Source organism: Atractosteus spatula, chromosome 5 (genome assembly GCF_055471065.1).
Source record: "Atractosteus spatula isolate fAtrSpa1 chromosome 5, fAtrSpa1.hap1, whole genome shotgun sequence".
Classification (NCBI taxonomy): Eukaryota; Metazoa; Chordata; class Actinopteri; order Semionotiformes; family Lepisosteidae; genus Atractosteus; species Atractosteus spatula.
Window position 1 is genome coordinate 52,312,790 of NC_142710.1, and position 15,699 is coordinate 52,328,488.

At 39.0% G+C, this 15,699-nt stretch overlaps 3 protein-coding genes across 3 annotated transcripts; 2 read left to right on the forward strand and 1 right to left on the reverse strand.

Annotated features, from left to right (window-relative positions):
- The first annotated feature begins 1,890 nt into the window (after window positions 1-1,890).
- Window positions 1,891-5,399, forward strand: LOC148835236 (uncharacterized protein C3orf62-like). The gene is made up of 3 exons (XM_088917067.1): window positions 1,891-2,576; window positions 3,828-3,910; window positions 4,474-5,399. Exons 1-3 carry the CDS (start codon window positions 2,242-2,244, stop codon window positions 4,734-4,736), a joined length of 681 nt encoding a protein of 226 aa, XP_088773193.1. The 5' UTR covers window positions 1,891-2,241; the 3' UTR covers window positions 4,737-5,399.
- A 2,255-nt stretch (window positions 5,400-7,654) lies between these two features.
- On the reverse strand, window positions 7,655-9,683 carry LOC148835237 (glutathione peroxidase 1-like). The gene is made up of 2 exons (XM_088915845.1): window positions 9,350-9,683; window positions 7,655-8,455 (listed from the first exon to the last, which is right to left on the reverse strand). The coding sequence occupies exons 1-2, from the start codon at window positions 9,575-9,577 to the stop codon at window positions 8,105-8,107; spliced, it is 579 nt and encodes a 192-aa protein (XP_088771971.1). The 5' UTR covers window positions 9,578-9,683; the 3' UTR covers window positions 7,655-8,104.
- Window positions 9,684-11,107: 1,424 nt separating this feature from the next.
- Window positions 11,108-14,753, forward strand: brk1 (BRICK1 subunit of SCAR/WAVE actin nucleating complex). The gene is made up of 3 exons (XM_088915592.1): window positions 11,108-11,267; window positions 12,872-12,954; window positions 13,698-14,753. Exons 1-3 carry the CDS (start codon window positions 11,150-11,152, stop codon window positions 13,722-13,724), a joined length of 228 nt encoding a protein of 75 aa, XP_088771718.1. The 5' UTR covers window positions 11,108-11,149; the 3' UTR covers window positions 13,725-14,753.
- The last annotated feature ends 946 nt before the right edge of the window (window positions 14,754-15,699 follow it).

Below are 15,699 nucleotides of genomic sequence, written 5' to 3' on the forward strand. Positions count from 1 at the left end.
GTGCATTGCTTTTATTGATAACCATCAATGACCTAGAGTAGTTGTTCCAATTCCTGGTCCTGTTGGCCCACACACCTGTTTTCATTCCATCCCACCCTAAATAGATAATTGAAGCCTTAAATGGACATTTACTGCAGAAATTGGTTGACCGCTATCTTGAGAGTTTATGGAAACTCGCACATTTTATCTGGAGTGGGAAATTCATGTGTCACTATTAACCTTCTGCATAATTACCTGATTAAATTTGTTCAGCTTTTTAATGGAAGGGCATTCATTACATGAGATATTTCCAGTCAGTGCATACTATCTTTGTGTTGTGTAAGGTAGAAGAGTTGGAAGAGTTTTGTTATGATCTATGAATAACATCTTGTTTCCTTTAGCATATGCACGTGTTACTTTAGATATCTACACTTTAAGATTAACCTTTTAAGAAGGGACACCAAAACCTTTGGGGAAATCTGAAACGCATGAATACATTTAGCTAATTGCATTCATAGACATCTGGTCATTCCTTCCTCTTATAAATCCATTATGGTTTTAATTCACATTATTTTACTGTTCTCCTAATTTATATTGTTTCCTTAATTTACCAGTAATAGAAGTGAGACTAATGATGATAGGTTTATGATTTTCTGACTACACAACATCCATCTTTATCATTGATTTCTAAAGCCTTTGTACAATTTAACTGTCAATAAGTAAACATTTATTTCAATACCAATGGAGTTTCTTTGATGGCCCGAAGCATGATATTGACATATTTTATAAAAATTGTCATATTTCGATTTTAATTTGAAATATGAATTCCATATTATCTTGCAAAGTACTTGAAAACTACTAATACATAATATTCAGTTGCTGAGGTACGACATTAAATTTTGATAAAAGCCTGTACCACATTTTATATATATTTTGTCACATTATTTGGATTATTTTCCTACTGGGTACTGATTGCATACATTCTGGTATGTGTAGAAAAGATAAAAATTCGTTTTCTAGAATGATCAAGAATTGAACGCTAATAACCAGTTGAAATTAAAGAAGTGGGTAATTAGATATACACAAGGAAAATACACAAATAGGTCACCGGTATATTTAAAAACATTTTGGAAGTTAAGAGTTTAGACTGAGGTTTGCTACCTTTAATTGTATGAAGAGCTAAATTAGGAAATGTTCACACTAGGTCACCACCAGTTAAATTTGACGATTCTGACACATAGAATAACTAATATATGAAATATTCGTGTCGTGAATGATATAACGTTTAGCAAAATCTTAAGAGGTGGCAACAGACCTAATTTTACACCACACCGGGAAATCTACAGAGGCTAATCTACCATTACCTGCAGATCCCCAAGGATGCAGAAAGACCGCGTCGAATTTAACAAAACCAATTCAGAGGGAATCCTTGGGCTGATATCAATGTCTATTGCATGTTTTTACACTTTAAAAAATCGAATATTAGCATAATATTAACACAAAGAAGTCAGTTGTTCTCGTGGTACAGTACTCTGTCCTCGACGTTGTTGGAACAAACGGTAACGGACAGATGTGAACGGTACAGAAGTCCAAATACAATATTTATTATTATTGTTGTTGGTAGTGAGGTTTATTAAGAAATTACGGGAGACACGTTTTAACACAAAGTGGTCTATTGTTCTCGTGGTACCGTACTCTGTCCTCGACGGTTGTTGGAACAAACGGTAACGAACATGTGTGAACTGTACAGAAGTCTAAATACTTTATTTATTGTTGTTATTGTTGTTGGTAGTGATGTTTGTTAAGAAATTAACGGTTGCGTTATTGACTATTAAACTAGATACGGCCATTCGGCCCGTCCAGTCCGTTAGGCGGTCAGTGGTTAATTGATACTGTGATCTCGTTCCAGACGCTTCTGGGAAAAAAGACAAAAGTGTCGGCATCAACAGGATCGCTGGGCAGCTAGGTCCGTACTCCCACAACCCTAAATTAAGTTGGTAACAGTCGCAGGCTGCTATTTTCGTTACCGTTATTACCTTTTATAAGCGTTTAAGGATAACGTGCGCGGCTGTGGATGGCCAGCCCGCGAATCAGTACCCGCAGCTCAATGAAGGAGCTGAAAGGCGATTCCGGTACCATACAGCTCGCACAAATTGAAATAAAAAAATAACAGTACAAAGACTGATCCTGACTTCGCAGTTAGAATGTAAAAGATGGCAGTTTTGGCTTGTTGTCTGTTTTGTAACAGGGCGGCTACTAGTCATGTCCGAGAAGTTGCGGCGGTGCAGGCAGGGGCTGTCTGCGGCTCTGGATCGGGCACTGGAGGGAAGCGCGGCGGCCCCGGGCTGCCTTCTGGTCGCCTGCGCGCTGCACCCCCAGGCGGAGCGCCAGGCCTCGCAGCCCTCCATCGCTCCCACTCCGCGGCTGTTGGCCTTCTCTGGAGAGGCCCCTGACTGTGTCCTTCGGCCCGGGGCAGTTCACTGTTTCCTTCCTGCCTCCCCGGAACACAGGGATTCCCTCTGCTCCTCTAACTTGCCACTGTTATGCTGTGACGTTTCACCCACAATACTGTCATTGTCTTCTCCGGTTTTTCCAGGGTAAGTTAGTTTATATGGATTTTTCTCTTGTTTAAGGAAAAGGAGGATTGGTTTTATGGTGATAATTATGATAAATAATGAAAACAAAATAGCATAGTTTGTACTTTGGGTGTGCACCTTACGGATTCTCAGAATTAATGTTTTCAAAACATTTTAATTGCAGGCTGCCCCGGTGCTAGGCACAGACAACAGTCATTAAACGAGACTTTTTATCTGTTATACGCCGTTTTTCTGTTGACATGGGTTTTGTCATGTCATTTACTGAACCGCTTTATAGCGTACGAAGCCGGAGCCTACCCGGCAAGCAATGAGCGCAAGACAGGGTACACCCTGGACGGGGCGCCAGTCCATCGCAGGCCAAGTGCAAGCCAATCCTACGGGGACAATTTGGAGGTCACGGTAAAGGCCGAGGGGGGGAATTTAGCCCGGACACCGAGATAACTCCCTAATGTTATCGAGAAATGCGCGGGGATCTTTAATGACCACTGAGAGTCAGGACCTCGGTTTAACGTCTCATCCAAAAGACAGCGCCCACTGCAGTATAGTGTCCCCGCCAGTATACCAGGGTATCAGGACCCACACAGACCGCAGGGTGGGCGCCCCCCGCTGGTCCCACTAACACCACTTCCAGCAGCAACCATAGCTTCCCAGAGGATCTCCAACCAGGCTCAACCCTGCTTAGCATCAGTGGGTAGCCAGTTGCGAGCTGCAGGGTGATATGGCTGCTGGCTTGACCATAATTGGGTGAATAATTATTTTTTTTTCAGTTTATCATACAGTTTTGCGAGGCGTAACATGAGATAGTAAGCTGCTGTATAGAGAGTTGTTGTAGATAAAAAAAGAACTAATAAAAAATGAATTAGATACAGCCACTTTTTAAGATTTACAGGGCTTTGGAGGTCCTCGGGCTTTTAATTCAAAAGAAATCTTATATTTCATGCACCATATATAAAACATTGTTTTATTCTTTGGAAAAAAAAATAGTCCAGTTGTTACAGATGTGGGCATAAATGAACAGTGAGTGCTCTGCCCTTAACTTTGAAGTTGATTTGAATGTATGTTATTTCACCTACTTCATAATTTGTACTCCCGATTTCTCATTGTTTCTTATCCTGAATACTTCTGATTGCAAAGGAAGTTCATGTTATGTAGGCTATCACTGGGTAAAGAAGGCTTAGGCGTTGTAATTCAATTTTAAAAGGTTTTCTGCATTTAATCACCTGCATATAAAACCATCTCCTTATTTATCAGGGAAGAGGCTTTCATTTGTGGAAAACTGGACTGTTCATTTTCAAGCAGTTCTGATCTTCCACTTGCTCAGGATTTGCTCGAAGGTAATATATGGCTACAGTTAATTACAAGCATTGGCTTATGATGAAGCAAATGCATAAAAGCATAAAACACTTAACACCATGTAAATGCATGCTTAAAAGAACAGAGGAAAACATCATCTTTAAACCCATGTTATATTTCAAAAGTTATGTGCTGTTCTAAACAGTGGCATGTATTCTGAAAGGTATTTTACATATTTGCAGCCCAGAATATTTAACATTATTCTTTAAGGAATAAATGGACCACGTTTTAAGACTGTGATAAGGATAGCGATGTTTGGGATTGAGGTGGACATTACTCCAGTTTTGCATGTTTTCATTTTAATTTAATTCTGAGGATTGCTCAGACCATAGAAAGTTGCGGAAGCCTGGTGTTCCTTAAGCCAAGTATGCATCGACAGTCAGTAAGAAGTCAGTTTGCTTGGGGGTCCCCAATATTATGGGTAGTGGGTACCCAACAATGCTGGCTGCAGAAAGCATAAGACATTTGTAAAAGCTGATCCTAATTGTTAAAATGATATAACCCCAAACTTCAATTGTATATTATAAATCTTTTCCATTCAAAGATTTTGAAGACATCCAGGCACTAGAGGATCTAGCTGGGAAGTTGGAGTTTGAGAACAAGTTGAATAGAGTGTACAGTAATATGAGCCAAGGAGCAGAACTGGACAACCTTACAATGCTGTGTGGAGATCAGCATAAAAGTTTACTAGAAGGAAGCGGCAAAGAGAACACTTCAGAAACAGAGGAACACAACATGATAGAGGCTGCACTGGAAATGGAGCAAGAGTATGACCTTCTATTTTATTGCAATCGCTTCTTCAGTTAGTTCCTTAAAAAAGTGTGTTATGTGCAGTTGCAAGTTTGAAAGTTGCATCATATTTCTCCACCTAATTTTCACAAATAGTTGGGACCTCAGGTTGTTGCATCTTACAATAGGAGACCTCTGTCACTAACTCAGATGTTAATTGTTTAACATGTGTAAGTATATCAGACAGAAAAGCTACACTGTGCATCTCCTGCACACTTGTTGACAGTTATGAGGATATTTAGTCAAGACGCAGTTATCTATTATTAATCAACACTTTTATTATAATTTCAGTTGTTCCAGTAGACATCATTCAAGCTCATAATATGCCATTCTCCAGGTTTCAATTAATAAAAATAAAAGGAAGTGCTGATTAATGATGAATAACTATGGTTCGATTTTTTTATCCAAGCTGTGTTTTCATATTTATTTTTATGTTTATCACAAATGTTTAGTCTTTTCCAAAGTGTTATAAGGTGTATATTTTTCTAACTATATGTAATACATGTAATGTAATTAAATAACAATACATTTGTACATTTGTAGACAAAGTAAAAAAATATACCCTTAAGTGTATTTTAGCCTTCAAAATACAGAAAAGCCTTGTTGTAATTAACTGAAGGCCAAAGCATGTATGTGACATTTTCCAGTGTACAGGTCAAAATGTTTCAATAAAAAAAAAAATTATTTTGAGATTACCCTTTACAAAAAACTGAGTGAATTATTTAGACTCAATGCAAACTATGCGTGAAGTGGTTACATTTAAAGGGAAACTACAGTCCCAATTTTACAGACTAGTTGTTAAATCCTGCTAATAAAATAAATCCATTAATGGTATAGAAAACCTTTACAAATGTTGAATTAAGCACAAAAGCATGACTTTTTGACAGTATGGTAAGTGCCATGTTGCAGCAAAGTTCCCACAAATGTGACGTGACATGGCTCTTCCTGCCCACTAGTCACTGTAATAACTAATGTAATGTGATGTACAAGGGAATTAAGTACAGGTTGTGCAGAAGATATTTCACTGCAGAAAGTTTCCAACGTGATCTGCATGCAGAGTTAACAAGTTCCATTTATCGGCAAAACTGTCTCAAAATCAAGAGCAATATTTCTATTGGTTTTAAAGCAATGTATTCACAAGTCAGCTTGTTAAAGTAATATGGCCTCTTTAAGTTTTGTTGTCTCGTTCTGAATCACACAATATGGTGCTGCACATACCTGGAAATGTAATCTATTTTGTGATGTAAATTGGGGATTTTACAAGTTACTGTGTACGTTTTACTTTTATTGTGGTCTGAAATGCACTTATCAATCCTGATTCTTTCTAACCCTGAAATATAAAAATAGCATTGCATTTCCTCTTTAAGTAGTTACCTCAGCTATGTATATGTACGTAATACTAGGTACATACTATGTGGATATAAAGAATATTCAGTCATTCTGTAGTTATTGAGAAGCAGGATTTAACTAAAGCATACAAAGTCCGTTTCCTGCTCTACCTCCACACCTCCGGTTATGCCTTGAAGAGAGATTTATCTCTTAATCTTCCTGGTTAGTTGAAGATTAAGCAAATTGAAATACCCTATTTTTAAAGTTATACGCCATGCATAAAAAACACTATCAGTTATATTTGGTAGGTAGTTATAAAAAACTGAAGCTTGACTAAAAACGTGAATCACAGCTTCTGTAACTATTAATGAAATTAGAAAGAATAAACCAAGGGCTTTACTTTTTTTCCTCCGTCAGCATGACTCGATTATTGCAAACTGAAGCATTCGTCATATGACCTTGAAAACTGCTCTGAGCTATGGGTGAATCAGGGTGAAAGATTCCAAATAAAAGGGTAGGCAAATGAAAGATGCCAAATAGAAAGTAATCAGTATAGCAACATTTTAATTCTAAGAAACTACCCACTTCAGTACCTGTTTAGAATTTGTCAGATTTGATGTTTTCTAAGTTCATGGTTTAAATAACTGGGAGGAAGACTATCTCACACTTTCAGAAATCTGGCTGATTTATAGAACTCCGGAAACCACATGATTTTTTTCATCCCAATAAAACTTAACACAAGAGGTTTTCTCTTCTGATGCAACACATTGAAGAATTATAGTTTAAAAAATTAACATCTTGCACAACTTTAAGAGGAAGTGTGCTACAAGCAAAACTAACCCGGCTTAACAAATCAAATATCTTTTCACTACGGTGAATGCATGTTTAATATTTACATTTTTTATACTGGAAATTGAAGTATTCAAATAGTATACGATTGGAATAACGGAACTAGAGGTATTTCACAGGCTTTACATGTTAAAAAAATATATATCTGGAGTATTTTTATTCCTTGTTAGGCCATAAATGAAATAATTACACCTCGATACTATTAGTCACTTTATGCAAGTTATTTATACCCCCAATCTTCTTAATATTTATTGGGATTATTTACAGTAAAAGGTACAAATCTAGATTAAAGGCCTTGCAACTGAACCTTGACTAAAAACTTTTGAACAAGATGTGAATCACAACTTCTGTAACTATTAATGAAATTAGAAAGAATAAACAAAACTGCTTGAGTGATGGAGGAAAATGTAACCTTGAAAAACCAAGGGCTTTACTTTTTTTCCTCCGTCAGCATGACTCGGTTATTGCAAACTGAAGCATTCATCATATGACCTTGAAAACTGCTCTGAGCTATGGGTGAATCAGGGTGAAAGATTCCAAATAAAAGGGTAGGCAAATGAAAGATGCCAAATAGAAAGTAATCAGTAATCAAAAAAGCATAAAAATAAAATGGAGCAAACAGGTGATGGAATGAGTTCAGTATTTTAAAAAAACCTTCTGGTAAGAGTCCCTATTGAAGCCCTTCTATAATTAATTTTAATTGTTCAAGGATACTGGGTGGAAGGGGGATAGTAAATGAAACAAAGTTCACAATCACATTCTTTGTAAAGAATATTTATTTTTCCACAATACACAAAATCCCAGTAACTCAGCTATGCTTTACGAGGGCCAAATGCTACTGTTAGGTTATGGCTTTTACATTTACATCAGACACCCTTCTCTGCACATGTTTCAAAGGGCACCTTCATTCAGTAAAGAGACTAAACACAGCAGCACCATGCTCTAGAGAGCATAAACAGAGTTGGGAGACACCCACATGCTTTTCTCACAGAGGCAAAAGCAGGCAAGAAATAACAGGCTCGCCAATTTGGTCTTAAGAGATACACACGGCAGCAGTTGTGTGAAGCAGAGAAGAAACCCACTATTTCTGAAAATGTGCAGACTGCAGATTAACAGATAACGCAGAATCATTACTATCTATCATGGCGCTCATGTTACTTCAGGCTTATCTCTAGCCACACTAATGCTTCTCTGAAGAAAGGGCCTGTCTACTTGGCCAAGCTCAGCAGCTTTTTGATGTCTTCCTCGATGTCGCTGGTGAGAAATCGTCTGCTGTAGCGCTTGGACGGCTTGCCATCAGGGCCAATGAGGAACTTCTCGAAGTTCCACGAGATGTCATTCCTGCAGACTGGGCTCCAGATGATGTACTTGGGGTCGGTCATGAGGGACAGGTTGTCATCACTGGGGCAAGGCAACTGCTCCTTAAGGAATGTGAACAGGGGGTGGGCATCCTTCCCATTCACATCCACCTTCTGCGTCAGCAGGAAATTCGGCACAAACCCATTGCCTGGACGGACGTACTTCAAGGAATTGAGAATCTCTTCATTCTTACAATTCTCCTGTGGAATTGTAGGAACATAATTGGTTATAAATGGCTCAATTGAATGTCTGAAATATAGCTAATAACCCTTTTATAGTTAACTGAAGCACTACAGGATTACGGTATAATAGCCGAGTGCAAAAACAGCCAGAGCAGTTATACCACTTCCATTTTCTCCAGATAATTCTTCATTTTTAAGTTTCCAGCCATCAGTTAGGAATCAATTCAGTAATTTATTGTAATGTTTAAAAACGTATTTAATGGCATTGAATTTAAAAAAAAGTGTTAAGGTTGATTATCTCTGAAAAACAGCATGCACTTTGTTTTACCATCATTATTATTATCATCATCATTATTATTTCACTGGGACATTTTCTCCCAGTATGTTGGTAAATCGTCCTAGCCTTCCATAAACCATCTAAAAACAATTTGTTAAACGCGACAACTCAGTCCTCAGTCTAAACTGCAACATTATCACAAATTGGTCTAATATATAAAAAATGGGGCTTACAACGCCCAATTACCACACGCAAAAAAGGAACTGAAGTTTAATCATTTAAGTTACTTCAAAGCTAATATTTCACATCAATAAATTAAGAATACACACTTGAAAAGCTGAACGATTGCCGTTTCCTTTTAACCGATAGCCCAAAAAATAAACAAGATGATTTCAGCGGCTCATGTGCAAACATCTCGCAAAAAAAAACTGAACATCTTCGCAATAAAAAAGTAGCATCGAGAGTATATGACATTTCCATTTCCTTGTGAACTCAGGTGAAGCCTTGCCTTCACCAGATAACGGAAACGACACAAAGTTACCGTTGTTCTAACTTCCTATGAAACTAGAGAGCCACTAAGGTACTTCAGGCTAAAGGAAATTGCTCCTGCGGTCTAGAAGGAGTAACCGCCCTACCTGATATCCGAACTGGTTACAGGGAACCCCCAGTACCACCAGCCCCTGGTCGCCGTAGCGCTGCTGGAGCTGGTTCATCTGGGTGTAATCCCTGGTGGTCGTGCCTCAGAGAGACGCCACGTTCTCGATCAGCACGACCTTGCCCTTCAGCGTGGAGAAGTTATACACTTCTCCCGTGGACAGGAGATTCATCGAGAAATCGTAAAACTTCTTCATCCCTCCAGCCATCTTGAAACGCAAAGACTGTCCTGCTTTGCCGCTGTCAGGTCCCTTTTGTACCCGAGCCTGGAGACGCTGGGTCCAGGTGGTGCGCAAGGAAAGGGGAGGTGTGTTAAGGGGCTGGCCTTCAAATGTTAATCATTTTTTGAGGAAGTTTTTCAAAATGCAAATTACAGAAACCTTATATGAACAAAACAGAACACTAGGCGGCTTCTGCGCCTATCCGTAATATTTATGCGTGGGGCTAAATGGAATATTTGTGTGGAGAAATAACCCTTAATGTGCCCAATAACTCCTGCAAAAGGAAAATGTTTTCGATATTTTGATCAATGTATAAAACGACAAAAAGCACAACGTATGTTCCTTATATCAGATAACGCTGTGAAAGGAAACGATAGCTTTATCTCTTTTGTATGTAACGTTTGAAATAACCGATGTAAGCAGGGGGGTGTACAAACGGACCAAGGCCTCCTACTGTAACAGGAGGAAATAGATATTGTGTAACGAAACGAGATAGGTTAGAAATAGCTTATTTCAGTGTCGGCAATCTCAGTTTTAATTGCACCACAGTTAATAAAAGAGACAACACAAAATAATCTTTATTGGATGATGAAGTGTGATAGTATGCAAATCGGGGTATGTAGGCGAATTTAACTTAAATGACAAGAGGTTTGTATAACTTGGAAAACAATCTGCGATGCCAGTAGAAAAAGAGGTAATTAGCCTGTTTCATGATGACTCGGCAAAAATAAAGCTATAGGTAAAAATAAATAAAGTTGGATATTAACGTTGTATTTACCTTCAAATGGGTTTAAAAACCAATTCCTGGAGTAACCGTATATATCGAGACTTATGCAGTATTAATAACTTTTAACTTGTTTCGGGAGTAAGAAGAGAATTGGACTAAGCAAAGTACGGCGGTTCTTTCATAGAAGCAGTGAAAGGCGTTAGACGCTTTAAGGCATATCTTGTCCTATATAAATACTAACTTCCATTTTTCCATGGTCTTTTAAATAAACATCTTCAGTGTGAAACACGCTGTACGTTCTTGCATTTCGTACGGATATTTTTATAGCCCACTCAAGCATAAATTATATAGAAGTGCATTTAACCAAACCAAGAACAGAAGACGCATATTTACAGAACACATACAGAAATGTGTTTGATAACATGGAACAAGATACCTATTAACATGTTGACACCGATACAATGGCTTCTGTCTAGAGACAGCTGTATGATATCATCTGATCACTCAGCTACATAGCAATTAAGCCAGTTAGATATACCGAATTGCCCCATCTTGTTTGTCACCTTTCTTGTGTTGCAGGGTTTCCCTTTTCAACATTAAACAAAAAAAAACAGTAAGGAAAATGACGAAAATTAATATTATAAATAATATTTCGAGACAAACAATGGCGACGGACGGAAGCTTCGTTTTACAACACTTCAATCAGCCCGTATACTTCAGAGCGTAGCTGCGACGTGTGTATTAATAGCGCCCTCTCCTGCTGAAATGTGGTACAGTCTCTGCGGGGGACAGCAGGTAGGCGGCGCTCTGTCTCAGTCCAGATCTGCGGGAAAATGGCCGGCCAGGAAGATCCCGTCCAGAGAGAGATTCACCAAGACTGGGCAAATCGAGAATATATAGAAGTTATTACCAGCAGCATTAAGAAAATCGCAGATTTCCTCAACTCTTTCGGTAAGAGATTTTGAACTGAAGGCGATTATGAAGGGTCAGAGATGTTTAATACAGAAAACTAGGCCTTGCCCTACTGCCGTCTCATCCTTAAAATGCATCGGGTTTTCTGTTGTATTTAAGTATGACATAAACCACACTGTTGCAGTTTATAATACATCTCTTAGCTGAAACTGTCAGTCTTTTAATTCGGTGGATTTTGAGCGACGTTACTGTTAAGAGTGTGTTCGGTCAACATCCTTAAGGGATAGGACAGCTCTATTTAGTTAAATCATACACCCATAAATCTGGGTGATTTGTATTTTTCTTGTACCGCATAGCTCTTAAAACACATTCCGTAGGATTTTTTTAAAACGGGAGTCCTGTCACCGTTTAGCATTCAGTTACTGTGTGGTCCGGATGGGGTTATGAATGTAATTAACTTTGCTCAGCCACGTTATTTGACAGGTTAAATTACTCTATAGGAACAGGCATTCATTAGGACACGAAACATTGCACGAATTCAGACCTGAGGCCATTTTACAGCTTCCGCCTCTGGACAGCCACAGTGCACTGTGGATTTTGCTGCAGTTTTGATGTTTCCCTGATGTTGCCCCATGATGTACATGTAAATGTGTTATCATATTGCTTAAAGCAGGGGGTATCCAACCTTATTCTTCGGGTGTAACGCACCGGGTGCTTTAAGTTTAAACCAAACATTTTCCTTAATTGAATACTTAATTGAGCCAACACTGTGCTTGATTGGAGCATTTGCAGTTTTGTTCCACTCAAAAGATGGACTTATGAATTGCAGTAGTCAGAAGGCGATCTCCAACATGTTTAGGATCTGGAAATAATTGGAGGTTTCAGATCAATCCGATTATTAGGTCAATTAAGGTTAAATGATGTAGCGGTGAGCTCTGCTGGAATGCAAACTAGCTGGTGTTGGAGACTGGGGAGCTCTGGCTTGAAGAAGGAACACATGAACACGTTATTTTATTATTAGCAGCCCAGAAACAAGTATGTAGACCACTGCCTAGTGCTGAGGACCTTCAGTCTTTTAGCATCTTCTCTGACCTAGGGAAAGCTTGTCATGGACTGTGATGTTGAATTCAAGAGACCCTGTTAACCAGGGGGCAGCTGAAAAAGTCTTTCTTTTGTGTCACAGGGTTTTAGGGTTGTGTAACAATGTAGTACTTAGCAGTGTTCCTAATTATCGGAGATGCTTCAGTATTTTTATTTTTTTCAGGTTACTTAAAGTGTCAACTGCAGTGGCTTGGTTGATATAGGTTCTGGTATGATTGACAAGATCTGTTACTCATTTGATGTAACATAGCTCAATGCACTGATTTACAGACGTAATGTCCCCCCAAAATATTGATAGTTATAAAACTCAAAAGACCTGGTCTTTTGTCAAGGAGGTTATCAAGGAGGTTATACAGTTATCCACTGTCTAGGGAGACAGTGCATGTTGGGAGCCTGCAAGTGATCGGATTGAATCTCGGTAGGGAGACCTGCACTCATCACACTGACAGACTTGGATAAACTGATTGGAACCAACAGATGCAGGATTGTCTGCTGCACAGTTGTGTTACGGCAGTACTCAACAGCAGGTTTCTCATGTATAGATATGTCCTGTCGGTCCCGACTGGCAACTCTGAATGAGAAGCTGACAGCGCTGGAGAGGAGAATTGAATACATTGAGGCTAGGGTAAGTAGTAGGGTCTGTTGTGGGGCACTGATACTTCACTATTTAAATACTAGCATTCGGGATTTCCCTGTGCTTCATTTCATCCTTCTTGGGGGGGAAAAATGACAAATGTATTTGTTCTCACAGTTCCAGTCACAATTAACTGATGACTCGCCATTGAATGGGAATTGTTGAGTAGGAGGAGTGTTCATTGTTCACACAGTCATTGGGAATGTGGGATAGTTGCCTTGAGAATTGAAAATTACTTGGGTTTTTTTTGTTTCATATCACTGCACAGTCATGGCTACAAATAGCGGCTAGGTGGGTCAGAATACTGCACCATAAAGTCAATATTTTAATGTTGCAATCACCAGATTCCCTCTGGTAGAGTGTGTTGCAGTAACACCTACTCAATGTATTGCCTTTGACTCATACCTTCTGTACTTAAAATGCAATTTCTCTGCAGACAGCTGCAGGGCAGATTTCTGCTCATGCCTTATTGCAGATATCCAAATGCATAATTTCCATGACACAGGTGATAACTGAGAGCTGTATCTTTGCTTATAAATACTAGTCTCTGGTCGTTAAAGTGACAAAGCTAATAGCACATTAAATGTTTCTTTCAGCCAGTTTTCTTAAGATCAGCTATATTTTAACAACACCAAAAGCCAAAGAATTATGTCATTTTTTTCTGGATGCTGAGTGCTTTCCAGTGAAGGATGAATGTCATTAATATTAAACTCATGCTTTTTCTTTCTGTATAGGTAACAAAGGGGGAGACATTGACTTAGGCAGCACGGGGACACAGGATTCAGAAGAGCCTGGAGTAGCTCTGTATAACAATGGCACCCAAACATCACCTTCTTCCATTTTATAACATTTTTTAAAATATGCTTGCATACTTTAGACACATTTGTGTTTGCACGGGACAACTGAAAGACCTTCCCAAATGAGATGTGTGCGTGGCTTTCCTTTTCTCTTAATCCCTCTGGATATCTTTTAAGTCCCGAGACCTGTTGCTTACTTTTGGCACTCTCCTCAAAATGATGGTGGCATTTGAGGACAGTGTTTAGAACTGCACAGAACACCGCATAATAATTTTAGCAGGTAATGTAAACGTGGAGACAACTAGCAGTAGCCCGTGGGAATGAGGAGTTAACTACTGTAAGCAGCATGAAGTGTACCTTGTGCTTGTGAATGAGTGAAGCAGTAACTCAAAAAAACATCACTGAAAATCCAACTGTCCTTTGAACCTTTAAACCTTACCCCTTCTTTTAGAAATCCCCACTCCCTCATCCCTCTTTTACTAAAGCAGACAGGGAGTTGGTGCTTGCAGAATGCACAGAGGGTGCTCGTGTAGCAGAGACAACCAGTCATAACCCTTCTATCATGGGCACAGTGCAGGAAATGAAGAGAAGTCCCAGAGTGCCAAGTTCATTCTCTACTGTGGACACTGTATTGCAGGGGTCTGCATCCCTGATCCTGGAATGTTCCCTTCCAACAGCGCTCATACTAAAAGTAGCCTTAATTGGTGCATGACCAGAGATCCTTAAAAAAGTCTAGCATTTACTAATGACGTCTGCTGTAATGAAAGCCAGAGGACACCTTAGCTCTCCAGGACCAGCTCTCCAGACCCCTGCTACTGTATCTCTTAATTTTTCTAAGTTCTTTTTTTAAACTTTGTGTAAGTGTAATATAACTGTACCATTTATGTTTGAAAAATTAAAATTAAGGGAAAAAAGTGGTGTGGTGGAGGGTTTTTTTTCTGTCCTTAATTAACTGTAATGCCAAGCCAAATAAAAGACATGTTGTTTGTGGGATTGAGGAAGGAGCTGTGTTGGAGTGCGAGCTATAAAGGGATACTGTAGATGGTAATTTCATGCTGAAAAGTCAAACAAAAGAAGAAAAAACACTTTCCCCACCATTAAAGCCTTTTTTCTTTTCTTTTCCTTTTGTTTGTTGAATTAGCTTCTGCTATTTATTTATTAGGTGTCTAGTTTTATTCGGTTAAAAGCTTAAGTCAAACGTTTGCAGTTCTTGGTGTCGGATGTATTAAAAATATTTTAAAAGACCTGTGGTCAATACCTACATTCTTCTAACCTCTATTATAATAATCTTTTAACTGCTTCATCTCCCAATTATTTTTTTCAGAGACACTATCATGTTCAACCATGGCACCATAAAAATGCAATTATATAGATTCACAAATTGAAATACTGCATACACATTATTGTATTAAAAACCAGCTGGGTTATTTTGTGAACCTAACCTGGATGGATCTTGGCACGGAGAAGTGGTTATTAACCTCACAAAGGTAAGTTTGTGTGGAAGTTAAGAAATGCTTGTAAGAAAACAGGAAAAGGTTCCTTCAAAAATCCTTCATTGGCTTTGTGTATAGTATATAAGGTCATGGAGGTAGCACAGTATTACAGTAGTTAGCATTGCTGGCCTTGCACCATTGGGGTCCTGCGTTCACATCTAGGTTGCTATCTGTATGGAGTTTGTTTCCCTCATGTTTGTGTGGGTTTCCCCTGAGTGCTACAGTTACTTCCCTCAACAAGCAGGTTTCTTGAATTGAAACAGAATTGGCTTCCAGGAAAATTGACCCCGGTATGAGTATGTGTGTTTGTGTGCGTGTGTGCCTTGAATTGGACTGGTGTCCTATCCAGGGGTGTACTCTGCCTTGTGCCTGTTGCTTGCCGGAAGAAGCTCTGTCTCTCCAGCAAACCTGAATCGGAAGAAGCAGTTAGAAAATACATGTGTAAG

What these genes read in the sequence shown, in the direction of transcription:
- LOC148835236 (XM_088917067.1), top strand. Translation starts at nt 2,242, where the DNA reads ATGTCCGAGAAGTTGCGGCGGTGCAGGCAGGGGCTGTCTGCGGCTCTG. An exon ending in TCTTCTCCGGTTTTTCCAGG is followed by an intron (nt 2,577 to 3,827) that starts GTAAGTTAGTTT and finishes CTTATTTATCAG; the next exon opens with GGAAGAGGCTTTCATTTGTG. An exon ending in TGCTCAGGATTTGCTCGAAG is followed by an intron (nt 3,911 to 4,473) that starts GTAATATATGGC and finishes TTCCATTCAAAG; the next exon opens with ATTTTGAAGACATCCAGGCA.
- brk1 (XM_088915592.1), top strand. Translation starts at nt 11,150, where the DNA reads ATGGCCGGCCAGGAAGATCCCGTCCAGAGAGAGATTCACCAAGACTGG. An exon ending in AGATTTCCTCAACTCTTTCG is followed by an intron (nt 11,268 to 12,871) that starts GTAAGAGATTTT and finishes TCTCATGTATAG; the next exon opens with ATATGTCCTGTCGGTCCCGA. An exon ending in TTGAATACATTGAGGCTAGG is followed by an intron (nt 12,955 to 13,697) that starts GTAAGTAGTAGG and finishes CTTTCTGTATAG; the next exon opens with GTAACAAAGGGGGAGACATT.